Source organism: Coturnix japonica, chromosome 17 (assembly GCF_001577835.2).
Source record: "Coturnix japonica isolate 7356 chromosome 17, Coturnix japonica 2.1, whole genome shotgun sequence".
In the NCBI taxonomy this organism is placed as follows: Eukaryota; Metazoa; Chordata; class Aves; order Galliformes; family Phasianidae; genus Coturnix; species Coturnix japonica.
Window position 1 is genome coordinate 5,204,161 of NC_029532.1, and position 16,053 is coordinate 5,220,213.

The 16,053-nt window shown below is 43.4% G+C and overlaps 1 protein-coding gene across 3 annotated transcripts in view; it reads right to left on the minus strand.

The window, feature by feature from the left end:
* Positions 1–16,053, minus strand: part of AK8 (adenylate kinase 8) — a 60,383-nt gene that overhangs the window by 1,541 nt on the left and 42,789 nt on the right. For 2 of the 3 annotated variants that reach the window (XM_015879182.2, XM_015879181.2), the window contains exon 12: positions 703–783. In XM_015879182.2, coding sequence (XP_015734668.1) covers positions 703–783 — 81 coding nt within the window. Of the gene's footprint in view, positions 1–702; positions 784–8,141; positions 8,278–16,053 lie in introns of those variants that run through there. The other variant, XM_015879183.2, reaches the window with a different exon arrangement.

Consider the following 16,053-nt stretch of genomic DNA (forward strand, 5'->3'; position numbering starts at 1 on the left):
TGTCCCCACCTGTGCTCTGTTTTATTATTTCAACAAGTGACTGTAGGAGTTCCAGCCCCATTTCCAGCAGAGATGTAGGGCAGCCCCCAAAACATAAGGGTGGAGAAGGCAGTAACCTGAGATCCCCATTGGAATGAGATGATGTGAGCGCCCGTGAGACAAACCAGCACATCTGAGAACCACATTTTACAGCGACTCTGTGACTCAAACAAGTTTGCTCTGCTGAGCAGGAAATATATTAATATATCTCACAGCAGAGAGAACCATCACAGCAGCAGGGGAAGTAAAACACAGCAAGATTTCCATCTTCCCCAGCTGGAAAGCCTTCAGAATTCCCATGGGAATGTCTGAAAACCAGCTGCATTTAGGCTAGGTTTCAGACATCTTCCCTCAGCATTATTTTTACCGACCAATTTAGTTGCCATTAAAACGTTAAGAACGGAGCTACTTGCTGCTGTGCATTTCAGTCCCTGGGATGTTAAAATGCCCTGCTCTGTGGAGAGCAGCTCACAGTAACAGATGGGTGGGTTGGTACTTGAGTAGCTATGAAAATTTTAACTTTGCTTTTAAGGAATCCCTGAGCATGAGTACAATATTCCTGAGGTTCTTTAGATTTCTATGAAGTCTACTTGCTGCTTTCATCTTGCTGGCAGTCTTAAAAATATATATATATAGCCTTAAATATGAGATATTAGTGCTAACCTTTCCCCTGTGACTGGATCAATCCTCCGCTGAGACAGTCGTTCAATGATGGTTTCGTAGGAAAGGTTGAAGAAAAATACCCTATGGAGAACATAATGAGTAAGAGCATTAACATCCTGAGAACCCACTGACAACAAAACTTGCTCCTAAGGCTGCTAAGAGGAAAGATTAGGATTGGTTTTCAAATCAAAATCTGCATTGAGTCTGTACAAGACACAGCTGCTCAGCACCCTAAAACATCCAACCCCCGGTGTCAGGGGTGCAGGTTTCATGGTGTGAACAAAGCATGGGGTGGGACTGCTCAACTCCTTTCACATGCCTTACAAGAGAGCCCTGATCTGAATCAAGGATGCACAACCAGGACGCAATACACATTGCTAAGGAGCCCAGCCACGCTTTTGTGCCCAACCCACAGTGACCCCTCACTGGCAGGTTGGTTCCATACAATGGTTCTGTCGAGTTCATATTCAGGTTCAAAAACTCTTCAGCAGAAAATGCTCAGTGAATTCTCATAGTGAGACTGAGTGGATGGGGAGACCCACAGTCATGGGAAGAAAGCATTGGAACAAAGCAGGACAAAGGTCATATTTAATGGTTAATTTAGAGTAAAACAAAAAGTAAAGCTTCCCTTGAAAACATATGAAAATCAACTATAACCAACTGAAAGGTCTGGAGGCTGTAAATATGCCCTTCTTTATAATATACCTTCTGCTGCTGCTGCTGCCTGCAAGGCCCAACATCCTACTTGGGCTGTCTGCCTCTCGCAGCGATGCAGCACGCTTCAGACATTCACCAAAGGAACATTTTACACTGACTGGGTGGGATCAGACCAGATGAAAGGCTGAGCTTTGCTTTGGCATGCACGGAGCAGATTACTAGAATCCTTTGTAGGATTTAAAGTTATGAAAATCATCTCTCTTTTCAAATGTTTACAGATAATGACTTCCTTTCACACCGCGGTAACAACACAACAGCCAGGGATAAAACATTCAAGATCTCGGAGGTTCCAAAGACAGGAAGAGAACAACAGTTTCAACACTCTTTTATCCCATACACTCTTAACATTTTGTTTTTCTTTGTTTCCGTTGCCCAACAACGGCACAAAAACGTGATTGTCAGAACAGGTAACATCTGATGATGCATCTCGAGATGAATATTCTAGTAGAGAGGAACAACACTTATACAGTCATGATAATTGATAGAGCTTCCCATTATATTCTGAAATAAACAAAAACCACTGAAGGATTATAACCTGGCGTATCAAGAAAGCTTGTCGTAATTCATAGTTACCAACTCAGGAAGTATTACAGTGTTTGAAACAGAAAAGCCTAAAAAACTCCACTTAAAAAGCTGCCAACAAAATGAACTCTGAAAGCCTTGTCTGAGATTCCCTTCTCTTCTACAAAAGATGCTTCTTATTATCCAGTCTGGTGTCACCATTAAAGAGAAGTGTCGGGGGAAGATGTGGGAGAGTACAGACATCGCTGCTAATACAGGTTTCTTTTTTCCCCTGATGCATGGTAACAAGGTGCACGTGGGACACACAGCACAGACTCCTCATGTGGCCCAGCAGAAGGTGGGACCACGCAGCCCCCAGAGGTGCAGCACAGCTGGAGCCCCATGGCTGGCTGTGTAATGCCACTCCACAGCAGGAAAAGAAAGGGAAAAAACAATGGAGCTATCAGGGATATTTTAAATGCTTCCAATTAGAAAGCACTGATATTGTTTTGAAGCTGATGCTATTTAGGAGCCCTATTTACATGCACTCTATGGAGTTCTGGCCTTCTGGTGTCTCTCACCTCATGCTGTCCAGGTAATGCCTTTGTTGGATTTCTCCTATAAATCCTCTGAGACAGAGAGATGCACCCATGGCTCCGACCCAGAGCTCAGGGCTGTGATGGGAGCAGCTCCTGGCAAGCACTGGGCTCAGAGCTTGGCCCCTTCTGCATACAGTGCTTTGTTTTTCTTCCCCACATCAATGCATCCTCTGTAAAGCTCACGTTAGGAATCAGCCAGGCTTTGTATGTTGTAATGTGTCACAACTTCTATCAAGGGGAAATATGAAACAGATGTCATCAGAATCGGTAGACAGGGAGGCAAGGAAACACAGCCTCATATCAAAGGATACTACATTATACTGCTAGATTAGCATCTAGCACAGCTTCTCTTTCAGAGTTGGCAAGCTGTTAGTTCAGCTCTGCAACAGGTGAATAATGTCAATCAGCAGCAGCACAAGGTGCACTCGGGATGGGCTGGGCACAGACCTTCCATGAATCCTCCCTGCTGATCCAGCTCCCTGCATGGGGACAACCCCAAACCATCGGCATCCTGTTACAGATCACTGTTCTGTGGAGTATAACTTGGTAGAAGCACTCAGCCCAAACCTACTGAGTGGACACGCTGCTGCCAGATGCAGGAGTGAACCAAGTGACTCATAAGCAAAGCTCTGTCTTCTCTCCTTTGCTTTCCGACCCAAAAGAGGGGTGGGAGAGAAGGTCCAGTCCCATTAGCTGGCTTACACAGATAATAAAACCAGGAACAAATGTCAAAGGGAAAAACCTTATGTTGAAACCCTGCATATTTCCCACTGTATGTGGTTGCTAAGGTCCCTTCCAAACTAAGCCATCCCACGATTCTATAATTCTACTATGACTCTAATCTACTGCAGCTTTCAGACACATTAGAGACATTAAACTCCAGCAAATTAATAATGTTGATGACATCTTCACGTAGTCAAAGGCTCTGTTATGAGAACTATCTGCCTTTGGATGATGATGAAACACACGGGGCCTCCAACAGCTGGAATATAATGCTGTTTTCCTACCAGCCATCTGCTATTCCAGGACGGTGTTCCAATTGCTTCTGGCTTTTTAGCACTGTCGCTGGGGCATCCTGATGGCTTCCATTTGCAAACAGAGAGAAGGTAAAGTTGCTGATGGCAGAAGTTTATGGAGAAACGTGTCACAGCCACGCAGTAAGTGAAGGAAGCGATTCTGACCTGCACAGCAGCATTCTTCTTATCCTAAGCAATGCACTTGTTCCAGATGGCAACCCAGTTAACCCAAGTTATTAACAACTGACAGCCGAGAGTTGTCCTCGGGAGAATGTTTTTGGCGTTGTGTTCCTGTTTTGTGGATATAATGTCACAGTCTCAAAGCACTCACAAAGGAAAAATGTGTTGCCATTAAACAAGAAGTGTTGTATGCCTGACTCTGCCACCATTGAGCTGGGGATCAGGGCACGCTTCTCTTCCCCAGGTGGGTCCTAACAGCCACCTCCCAGGATGGTCCCACTGCCCTTCCAGCTGCATTCACAGCCATGAGAAGCAAAGCTCTGCCCATAGGCTGCAGCCTCCTGCAGGTCTTGGTCCTGTACTGTCAACATAGCTGCTCTGTGAGACTGACCTGGAGGAATGATGCGGATGTTGACTGTTCTGGAGCTGAGCTATTTACTTAGGTTGGCTTCTCATTGGCATTTCCTGTTACCTGGAGTTACTCTGGATTGACATGTGTGGAGGAGGGGAACACAAAGCCAAGCCCTTTATTCTAAGCCTACTGCCTGTGAAATCTGACCTACACCACTAAATCTAATTGAATTCATACCTCGTTTACATTTAAAGATGTAAAGAGAATGTGACACAATACCTGAGAACACTGAACTCAGAATCTTGACTCCCTAACTGGCACTTAAAAGCAGGCAGTGCTGACTTGCCCATGGCTACGCTATGGCCAGACCAGCCTTTTGTAAGTTGGGATGCTTGAATTGGAAAAAAAAGAAGCCAACATCAACAAAAAAGCACCAAAAGCAAAGCACTGGGCCACTTCTAATGCAGCATTTAAACTTTTGAGTTGAAACTGCAACTTTAAAAATAGTCAGCTATTAATCTTTCCCTTATTTTCTTGACTCCTATATATCTTCTCCCGTGTAGGCAGGTACCAGCTGCCATACTCCCATTCTTCACGCTCTGCACTCTGCAAAAAAAGAGGCCCCTGCTGGCCAATTCTTGTTTAAAATTGTGCATAATTGATAGTGGCAAATCTACCCCAGCTGTGTCTAAAACCTCTCCAGGGGCAAGAAAAACACTCTCTGTGACTGTCATTAACTACTAAATTAGCAAGTGCTCCTGGCAGTTTACAACATACCACATCAGTCTGCTTTTCTTTAAATAAAAAAAAAGGGAAAAAAAATAGAATGTGAAGATCAGATGCCTGTGTGATCTCAAAGTTACGTCAAAACTTTGCTGGCAGAACTTTGACAGAAGCCCCAGCTAAACAGGCGATGGGAAGAGTGGGTGGGAGAAAGAGCAAAAGGAAGAGGAAAGAGAGGGAAAGACCCCAAAACTATGCTGATTTTTAGGCAGACAAATAGAAAATGCTAAGCTCAAGGCAAGAAAATGGAGTCTTTGACAGGGTGTGATACACCTTTGACAATCTGGAGATATTAACACAATGTTATCTGATGCTACAGCTTAATTCCCTATGGAAAGGAACTTTGTTCTGGCAGCACAACGGCTTCAATTTCTGTATTTGAGATATAAAGCTGGAAAAGAAATGAGGCTATTGAAGCGTATGGATGCAGTGGCTCCCCAAAGGGCTGCCACAGGTCGAATCCTTGTGAGATTCTTGGCACAATATAAGCTCCTCCCTCAGGTTCATAAAACAGAGCCAAAGCAGGTGGAGGAGGAAATAACACAGGTCTCACAAAAGGATGAAGTAGCCCTGGAGGCACTAAGGATGGGCCTGGCAGAAAGATAAGAACCATGGCTAAACCACAGACCCACTGTTAAAACTGACCACAGTTGTTTTTGTTTAAAAGTTTCCCTCCCCCCCAAAGAAAACAACCCTACAAATTTCTGGATCAAGCAAAGCAGGGGTAAGGCAGCAGGTTCTGTCAAGGTACAAGTAAAATCTGCACTGCAAAGAGGTGCTTTTCTTGGGTAGCACCACTGAGTTTTCACAACAATACAGCAGATCAAGTTAGTGGTTCAACCTGAGAGGGAAAAACAGGTTCAGATTAGAATCCAAGTGACTCCTTTCAGCTAAAACCCTGGTCACCTTGTCTTTATTGATGCCAGGCTTGGATCAAGCAGTTCCCTTTAGAATACTCCCTTTCCTGTAGTACACACACACCTTGAACCTGAAACCTTGGCTAAGTCACCTCTCAAGAGCCTGTGCACACAACTGTGCACACCCTATTCCATAATTACATTCTGCATCTCCAAACACCCTCATAGAAACTGGTTACGTAGATCCCACTTACCTCTTCCCCAGTCTTGTTCAGCTTCCTCTCAGTGTAGCCATAAACCAGCTATTCTGCCCCTGGGTGACCAGACTACAAATGATCTTCTAAGACTGAACTACTGACTGAATGAGGATCTTATGTTTACCTCCTACCCTAAATACTGCTTTTGCATCTCTCTGCAGTGGATGAAATGAACTTTATCTCTTATTTATGGATGGAGGTGTTGGGAGGTTTTATTCAGCAATATCTTTCAAGTTCCAGGATCTATTCTGATGAAGGATGCTTAGTTCTATTTTGGGAAGTAATTTCACCCTCTAGGTTTGGACCACGAGGGAAAATACACTGCATAAAGACTAAAGCACAGGTTAATCAGCACAAACGTTTCCTTGTTGAGCTCCTACAATGACTCACTTGACAGCAAGCTATTTCCAGGCATAGGATCTTCCTTTTCAAATGGATGCGTTTCTGCAGGATAACTCCGAAAGGCAGCTAAGTGGGCCACAATTCCCAAGACGTGGCTTCTGGCCAGGGGAGTGAGATGAACATCATCCTTTGGAGCTGCAGATGTTCTCTTTGCTGACAGTATGAAGCAATGACCCCATGAGGTGCTCTCCACACAGCAGTTAGATGTGCTCAGCCTCCGACAGCCGCAGGGATGGGGTCCCTAGGCAGCCCACCCTGCAGCCATCACAGTGTCTCTGCAGGTGCCACATGGTTCACCCCACAGGAGCAGGCACAGCCCTGCAAGGCAGAACCATGGGCTGGGTATTCAGCTGGGAAATAGCAGAGGAGCTGCTCCAGCATCGTGCAGATGTTCACCCAAAGCCATCCCACGCGAGACGAGCTGCTGGCAGCATAAATGCTACATGAGCACAGTGAAAAGCACACGTGTTCAGAGCAAATGCTTTCATACAAGGAGCTTCCATGCGTTTTTAAAGCTTCACATCAGAAAGCAATATTAACTATTTCTGTATACATTAAGTGGCTTGCATCCACTCATATCTGCTTTACGTTTCTCCATTTTCATTCTCTGCCCCCTCCTTACTCTCAGCTGTTATTCGAGCATCTTTGCGTTCTGCCTGGAGTTCATTCCAGCGGTGCTTTATGAATCACAGAATAAGATGGCAGCCAGCACTGCCTCGGAGTAATGTGGCTGCCACAATTCCCACCATCCATAACGTTAGTCAGATCCGTCTCCGATAATCGAAAGCCTCTGCAGCCCCGGAGGCCCATGGTTGGGAGTCTGAATCCACTCCCCCAGCACAGTCCCGTTTCCTCAGATGCCTGCAGCCCTCCCTGCATTAATTACATTCTGCTGAGCAAATTTTAACTCCGGGGTTAAGCACTTGGAAACTCGTATCAGAAGCGATGCCTTTGCTGCCTGTCTGCAGCTTTTCTCTGCTACCAACTGCTTCTAAAAAGCACTTTTCCTCCTTATAATTTTCTCCCTTACATTTTTCTTCCTTTTAAATAAACGGAATCAATTTGATAGCAAATGATGTTTAATCTTAGGCATTCTCATAAGAAGCTACATCAGAGTCCCCCTACTCCATCATTTAAACACCAACTTTTGTTGCTGGCAGGATATTTGGTCCAGGAGATAAAGAACCGACACCAAAAAGTGTACGATATGGGGGCAAGGGGAGGGAATAAAAGAATGGATTATTATGTGTCATTTTATATGTGTGTCAAAGGAAACCAATTTCATAATAGGGAATAAAAATTCCCTGTTTAAATACTGTCAAATAAATCCTCAAATGTAATAGGGTTCACTTCTGGGGAAAAGAAAACTAAATCTGATTAAATATTAATGCGGCGTAGTATTAATTAAGAGAGAAAAAAGTCCATCAAGAGAACCCCAATATGTTTACTGTGTCCCCAGGAAGCTGGAAAATTTCACAATCAAGTGTGTAAATGTTCTAAAAAAGGGTCCTGAATATTTTATGAATATTTGTCATAAAACAGAAATAATAACCACTGTGCAGAGCTATTAGAATTAATATTTATGCTGCCCGCCATGAAATATTCATGGGGACAGAGAAAGGGGGGCCCGTAAGACAAGAATTAATTTACATTGGGCTTGGTTTACCCGCTGGCTTGATGTTTAAAGACGGGTTGACAAGGCTCCATATGAATCCGTCAGTCACTTGCAGCGGTAGGTGGGGTGAAGGCAGGGGGAGGTGGGGGGGAAGCAGGTCCAAGCTGCTGACAGCTCACAGATTGAGTTTCTGACAGCCCTTAAAAAACCTAAACGGCCCCCCACCTTTTTTTCCTTCTTCCATTGCCCAAGGCGCTCTGTACTGCCACCGTTCATCCGATCTCCCCTTCCATCTGCTGAAATTAAGGAATTAATGAGCGCTATACGCTTTACAGCGGGCCCCAGGAATGTTTACTGGTGATTAAATTATAATGCAGCCAAGCTGTATAATTCATGAACCAATTAAAGGAAGTGTTAGTTGATTTGATGGGAGAAGGACGTACAAAAAGCATTTAACTAATAGGGAACCGTGGGCTGCCGGGCGCTTTGGCTTTCTCGGATTACGCGGCTAATTGCTCTGCTTTATAGGGCTGTCACAGATAGCCATACATATTTCATTGTTCTCAAATACTTCAATTGTTTGCTTTCGTGTTGCTGCTGTAATATGTAGAAGCCCAGCCAAACTTCAGTGTAGTTAAAGCACTACTCTGCAAAAGCAGGCTGCCTCGAGAGGAGGGGACGAGAGGGGCAGGAGGAGAAGGCTGGCTGACAAAGGAGAAACTTAAAGCCGCAGAGTTAAATGTCACTCAGCAATTACATGATTAAAAGGTGCAACATATGATAGTCTTTTGTTTTACAACTTTTTGGACACTAATATTCTATGCTGACTTCACCACAGAGAAAATATTGGTAAACTAAGCTGCGTTTTTGTTCTCAGAGCTGAAGAGCAACAGAAATAGGTGGAGAGAGACATATATTCCAAAAAAAATCCAGCAGGGAGGAGTTCAATTGCTGCAGCCATTGAGAATAACACAGCATGTTTTAACTTATGTGGTTCGATATTCTATAATACTGAGAGATGAAGGAGGCTGCTTTCCCACCTGGGAAAACACTCAGTGTCTAATGCAGAGCTGCGCTCGGGGTTCATACCAACAGCTTTAGTCTATTGCCCAAAGAAAAGGAGGTTTACCTTTATTGCCCAAAGAACTGGAGGTTTACCATTACAGCCATCCCACAAAGCACTCTTTGCTGGCTGAACGAGGGGTTTGATGGAAGAGGCCCACCAGTCAGTCGTGGTGCTCCTGTCCTCAATCACCCACAGCTGCATTTCTCAGTCAGGGAAGACCCCAACCAGCACCCAGAACTACAGCTGGAGTAACTGGGGGAAGATGAATTCCACAAATAGATGCACTACACTACAGTCAGACCTTGAAATCTATTGAATAAAGAACAAGTTGGGTTAATGCACTACTTCTGCAGCCCAGAACTGCAGACTGAACTTCTACAGGTCCCTCACCAGACATATTATCACCCACCTGAGGAAGATCATGGTAATTTTTGACCTCCTGATTAATTTAGAGCTTTACCTTTCAAAGCACTGTATGAATACCACCTAAATGATGTTCAAAACATCCTATTATGTAAAGCTGACCATCCAGTCCACCCATCCCCTCTCTTCTGCACTGTCTCTCCCTGTCAAACACTACAGTAAGGGCACTGAGTCCCCTCTTAGAACCTATGGGCTCCAGAGAACCCAAGGATGTGAGTTGATCTGCCAAAAGCAAAACTCTACAAACCACTCCATTTTAAGAAATGTTTTGTTAGGGAGGGACAGCCAAGAGATGGTACACAGGATTACTCTTTAAAAAGTGCCAGCTTCCATTGGCATTCCAGTGACAAACCACCCCCCCAGCCAAGTACCACAATATTAAACTAATAACATCCATCTCTGTCCTTCACTTCTGCTGGCATCATTCTGTTCTGAGTAAAAGCTAAACCAAGGCGGAAAAGCAGAGCACTTCGGCAGTCCAGTGCAGGTGTTCACCAGCACAAGGCAAAAGATTTACAGCCAGTGAGCATTGATTTTTCTCTAGAAAGCAGAATGTCTCTTATAAAGTTCCTGACAAAATCACTTTCTTTATTTGGAACTACTGTATATCGTTCATTTGTTCTTAGCTTCTGGGTTAACAAATGCAGTATTTTGGCATAAGACACTAATAGGCATTCAATGAAATAAGGGAAGGTTGATTCCAGCTGCACAGTATAAGAACATGCCATGAACCTACCATGTTGCGAAGTGAAAACTGAACTGCCTGCTCTAGAAAATAAAAAGGTTAAATTCTTTGTGAGATTAAACTCACTCGAGTGGGCAGTGCCCAGGATCAGGAATCTGTTAACACAGCTTAAAGTCAGTATGTGATATTGGTGGGCTTTGAATTATGCCACTGTTGGATTAATATAGAATATACAGTATCAGAAAGACTATTAAATACATTGAGGACAGCATTTGTGTGCAAGCCCATGAAGAGAAATGGGAGGACCTCACAGCTTTGTGCCAGAAACAGTGAACTGCATCAGTGTGGGCTTTATGATGGGGGAAAAGCAGAGGTGAGATGGGGGCCCAGAAACCAGGTTCTGCTCGTGATTACTAACAGGAAACGTCAAAACTTGGCAATGTCACGAAATCCAGCAGAAAGTATTTTCTTTGTTGCTTTTGAAGTGTCTCGGATACAATCAATCATACAGGAAAAAAAAAAAACTTCTCTATTTTGGTTCAATGTGGAAAGGGCGATTTGCATTTCAATATGTTCAACTTATCCTGCCAATAAAAACATGGAATCATGAAGAAGAGATCAGGCCACTGGAGTGAAAAACAAGAGATGACATCCTGCAGACCTTTCAGATAAAACGGCTCCTTGCTTGTAACATTTCTGTTGACGTCCCAATATTTCTGAATGATTGGGGTTTCAAATGAGATCAGTCAGCATGCAAATGAGGAAGCGGGATCAAGACATCTCCAATATCTGATTGGGTAGAGAAATTATCAAAAGACCCTTTTTTCATATCAAATTTCCATCACAAAAGGTCAAACTTTCAACTCCCATTACTTTTGCTAACTGCATTTCACTGTGCCTGCCAGCTCATTGCTGCTGCTGTTTTCAGAGGGAAAAAGAGAGGCAGCAAATGATAACATCTTCTCACACATCTGTCATCAAGGGTGGACAAATACTTTCTAATCTTATTCTGTTTTTTTCTATAGCCCTCAAAAATCCTTGCAGCCAAAGCATCGCTTCTCACCTGGTTAGTCAGCCATTCCAGCATTGGTTTTCTTACTGGTTCTCTTACTTTTGAGCCTACACACTGACAGAGGCACTGGCCATGTTGCCATAGTGTTTGTTCTACCATTTGATCGTTTAAAATACTTTATGTGTGATTTACTAAAAACATATTCCCTCATGTCTTCAGTCTGGACTGATGCCTAAACACTCAAGTAATGGATGTTCCCAAAAAGCCAAATGACAGGGAGCCTGCGAGCATTATATTCCCTGAATCCTCAGGTAGTTACACGTCCACTCACAGCCCATCCCTGACCACAAACGCTGCCCACCCCTCTGCAATCTGTGGGCTGTGTGATCAGATTTGTTCCCCCAGCTCCATCACCTTCTGCTGCTGATGGGTGCCAACACCTGCCTGCAAAGCTCCTCCAGTACCTGCCTCCATCCCACACCCAGTTTGCTCCTGGTTGTCTCTTGGTAGAAGCTGCCACCAGATCTGCAACCACATCCCTCTAGGTCCCTCTGACAGAGGCTTCGTTTGAACAGCAGAGCTGCTGGGTGGGACTGGGTGAGCCTGAGATTCCAAGGCTTTGCTCTGCCTGCTCAAAGCACTTGTAGATTCAGAGAACTTACAGGTAGCTTTCACAGTAGCTCAGCACTCCTAGGTCTCACCCACTGCTTTCCTAGGTTTAAAGCTGACTTTTAGAGTACCTGAGACAGAAAGTGGGGCATCAAACAGAGGAAGATGTTAGTAGAAAGTGCAGGACTCAATGTGTTTGTTGATACCCGTCCCATAAAAAAAAACAAAAAAAAAAACAAAAAAAAACCCAAAAAAACCCAAAACCTTTCAGCATTATTATCATTGTAACATATATAACCCATCAGATTAGTACCTAGAGATTTCTGCTCCTCTGATTTTCTCTGTTCTTCTTATTACTCAACAACTAAATGTTTCACAAAGCCATTTCCTACAGAAATATTTATGTTCCCAAATGTTTATTGGCCCCTCTATCATGATCAAGCTTTTATGAGCACTCCATACAGAACTCTGAATTAAATACATAATTCCTCATCTATTGGATCTTGGCTTGATGCTGCGTTTGTCTATTTTATACAGCCAGGCACTGTAGTGAACGGCACAATGCCTTACAGAAAAACTAATTTGTACAGTAAAGATATTTCTATCCAACACTGACTGTAAGGGTTAGTGATTACAGAAAGATAATGAGGAGCAGGAGGACTAAGGGTTTAAATTCCAGCACTCGTTTATCGTGCTAGGTTTCCTGAGCAACCTTTTTAGGTAATTTTAATGCAATTGTGGAGATCAGGCTCTGCGCCATCACTGCGAGGAGAAAGAAGATGCTCCTTGTACATACTCAACAAACATCTTGCCCTTGCTTGCTCCATATCACACAGGTTTCTGCAGCCAGTCACTGTCTCTCAGCCAGTGCTAATGGTGGGACTCTCTCCTTGCTGGCAGCTGCTAGTTGTAGGAACAGATCAGATGTAGTCAGCTCAGGAGCTGCTCTCCCAGACTGTGTCCCTTATATTTGGTTTTCCACCTCTTCTTATGACCAAATGTGCCTGTGCTGATTTATGAATGTTTCTAAGTATCTACTAAACTAAGCTTTTGGCCTCCTTATCACACCTGATGAAGGCAACGTTATCTCCTTGTTCTCCAACAAATTCCAGAACTAAGGGAGACTGCATGAATGTAGGTTCTCTGACAGCACAGTAATGGTGATGGTGTTTTAACCATGGGTCCTTACTCTTCACAGACCCCTTACCATTGAAATGCTAATCATTGTGCCATCCTGACTGATAAAGGTCATTCTCTGGGAGGTTAAAACTAGCAGTGTTCCCTTTCCGCCGGGAACAAAGCTGGTCAGAGGACATTCCAGGATGAACCGGTGTCCCAGGCAGTAGGTAAGGGCTGGAGTTCACATGATTTAATAATGGGCCCTTTAAAGTAGTAGAAAATAAAAAAGTCTAAGAACATGTTGACTGGGAGGTGTATTTGACATGTGGGTACCTTCAGAAACCAAGGTGAGGAACTGTAAGAAAGAAGAACGGCGTAGCAAGTAGCTCAGCTCTCCCTTGGAATCATGAATGCAGGCAACTTTTAAACAGAGTGGGGCTTTCTTCATCTAAAGGATACTGCAGTTCAAACAGGACTGTCTGAATCTGTTGTGAATTACAACGTGTTTGGAATGAACAAGACAAGCTGATGTCTAATCAGAAAGGAAAGGACAGATTGTTATACTTCCTACAGATTTAAATAATAATAATGAAAAAAAAATATAACCCATTTCTTAAAAGGCCCAGCAACACTGCACAGCTCTGTGTACCTAGAAATAAATTGAAGGTAAGGGCGCTCACCTTCACTTGTGCTTTGTTTGTACCAGGAAAATCTGAAAAGCTCAAAGTTTATTGTTATTTTCTCTCTGATACAACAGAGGATCCCTCCCAACATCACAGCCAACAAGTGCTTTAACAAAATCAAACCAGACAGCTCTTCCAGGGGCAAAACTCGAGGACTGTATCATCATTAAGGATTCCCAAAATACCTTCTCAGAACTGTATGAACTCACTGGTACAGCCCCACTTGGTGCACTAGGCAGGAACAAGACATATTGAGAACTATGGGGCATTCAATGGGCATTTTCATAACAGTGTGGGGCTGAACCCAAATGAGTTCTGGGTGGGCTTCGAGGAAAGAGCTTACACTGCCATTACCATAAATCATCCCAGAACATCAACAGTGATAAAGAATAATTCAGTAAAAAGAAATACTGCTGCTTCTTTCAGAAGGACTGCCACTTGCCATTTCTTTTAGGTAATCAGATAGCTGTTAATTAATAAACCTGTCAGGTGAATCGTCCTGCTCTGGTCATCATTATCCATTCTGTAACAGAATCCTGCTATCATCGCCGCTATCCACCCCATAGCTTCCAGCTCAATTAACTTAATGCTATGCAAATGAGCGGCTCTCCTCATCATTAGCTTATAGCCCACAAATGTTAATAACATAATTGGGCCTTCAACAGGGTAATTAGACACGATTTCTTCCATTAGTCTTACAAGGCTAATTATTGTTGATAGGAGAGAGGGGATGAGTCCCAGTGCTGCATGCAAAGAGGGGCATCTGGTTAAAGCAAATATAGACAAAACATCAACAAGGTAAAACAACCGTTGAGATCTATGGCAGGGTCAGGTAGGGGTGGGAGAAAGGAAGATGGGGAATGGTAAGGGGATGCTTAGGAACTGCTGCAGAAATTCTCGGTAAGGCAGGAACTAAAAACAAATTTTCAGCCTGAATATTGAGCTTTCCTACACTTAGCACTGAAACAACACAAGGTGTGATACATCAGAGGGAGCTACTCTCAACTTTTTGCAGACAGAACAACTTGGAAGCAGTAACGATTGGACTTCCTATGCTTGTAAGGCAAATATAAAGAAGGATGAGACCTTAAGTCCTGAATCTGGTCCTAGATTTCTCCTGTAGTTACATCTATTGGGACGAAAGCCAAGGACTTGCTCCTGTTCTGGCTGCACCAATGCACTCTCATCCATGGCAGTTAGGGTTTGGGTTACAAAATTATAGCAAGTTTGCCTTACCCATGACTTATCTCTGACAGTTCAGCAGTCTACTGGGAACACAGCCATGGAAAATACATGTCAACCTGGAAAGCCCAGAAGACTCATGGGGCTCAAAAGCCACGTGATTTCGTTATTCTGGTTCTCTTCAATTTTGGGGCAAATTCACAGCCAATACAAATCCTTTGATTTTAGTGTGAGTACATAAGGAGGAATTCTTCCTATAAACTTGGCCAGAAAATCAGTTTGAATTACATTCACAAAATCAGCAGCACTTCTGAGAAGGTAAAACCAAACAGCTTTTTCTTACTTTAACTTGCCATTCTTTTGAGTTATACCAATAGAACAAATTCCTCTCTGCATCATGGCAATACACATCAATGGGATATTCACCAGGATTCCTATCAAAACAATCTTACCATACCATCTTCTATTTCTTTTTAATTCTGACCATGTGGATAGCTCAATAGTGGTCTTACTGAGCTCAAAAATACAGCATCTGTTAGAAAAGGAGAAGAAAGAAACTTCGGTGGGACAGATGAGAGCCTTAACCAAAATGTATTCCAGGTCTCACAAAGGACAGACTTCAGCAATACACAAATACGTAAACATAACAGAGTTAGGGACAGAAATTATAACCCTTCCTTAGCACAGAAACACTGGGTCTCCACTTACAGCAGAGACAAGGGAAGCCAATTTAAGTGATGGTGATTAATACATTTATGTGACCGCACACGATCCAGACCAATAGAATTAGATCCACTGCATCTGTCAGGCTAACGGGATCGTTCCAACACCTCTCCTGCAGGATAAGCTGTGACACTGTTCAGCTCTGCTCTCCTAAATTGCCCTGCACTTGCTAAATTTACTAACTAGAAAATTCTAAGCAAATATCTTGTTCCAAGGCAAACAGCAGTAAATCCATGGATGTTTTAATGAAGATTACACTTTCTAATCCTCATGGTAATGACAAACTAGTCTCCATTCAATATGCAATATTACTTGACAGTTTTAATCACCCAAGCCGTATTACATTTGCTACAGACTGATGCACTTGTCTTCCCAGATCTTCAGCATGGAGAATCTAAGCAAAAACAGCATAATGCCAGCTCTGCCTGTGGATTTCCGCATGGCCCAATGCTGCCAGCCACACTACCTGAGTAATGGCTTACTCTGCAATTAGGCTCAGGTCCAAAGAGCCTTCTAAGCTGGAGGGCAGCTGACAAAGTCTTGTCCTATGTTTTCATCACGATTTTCCTG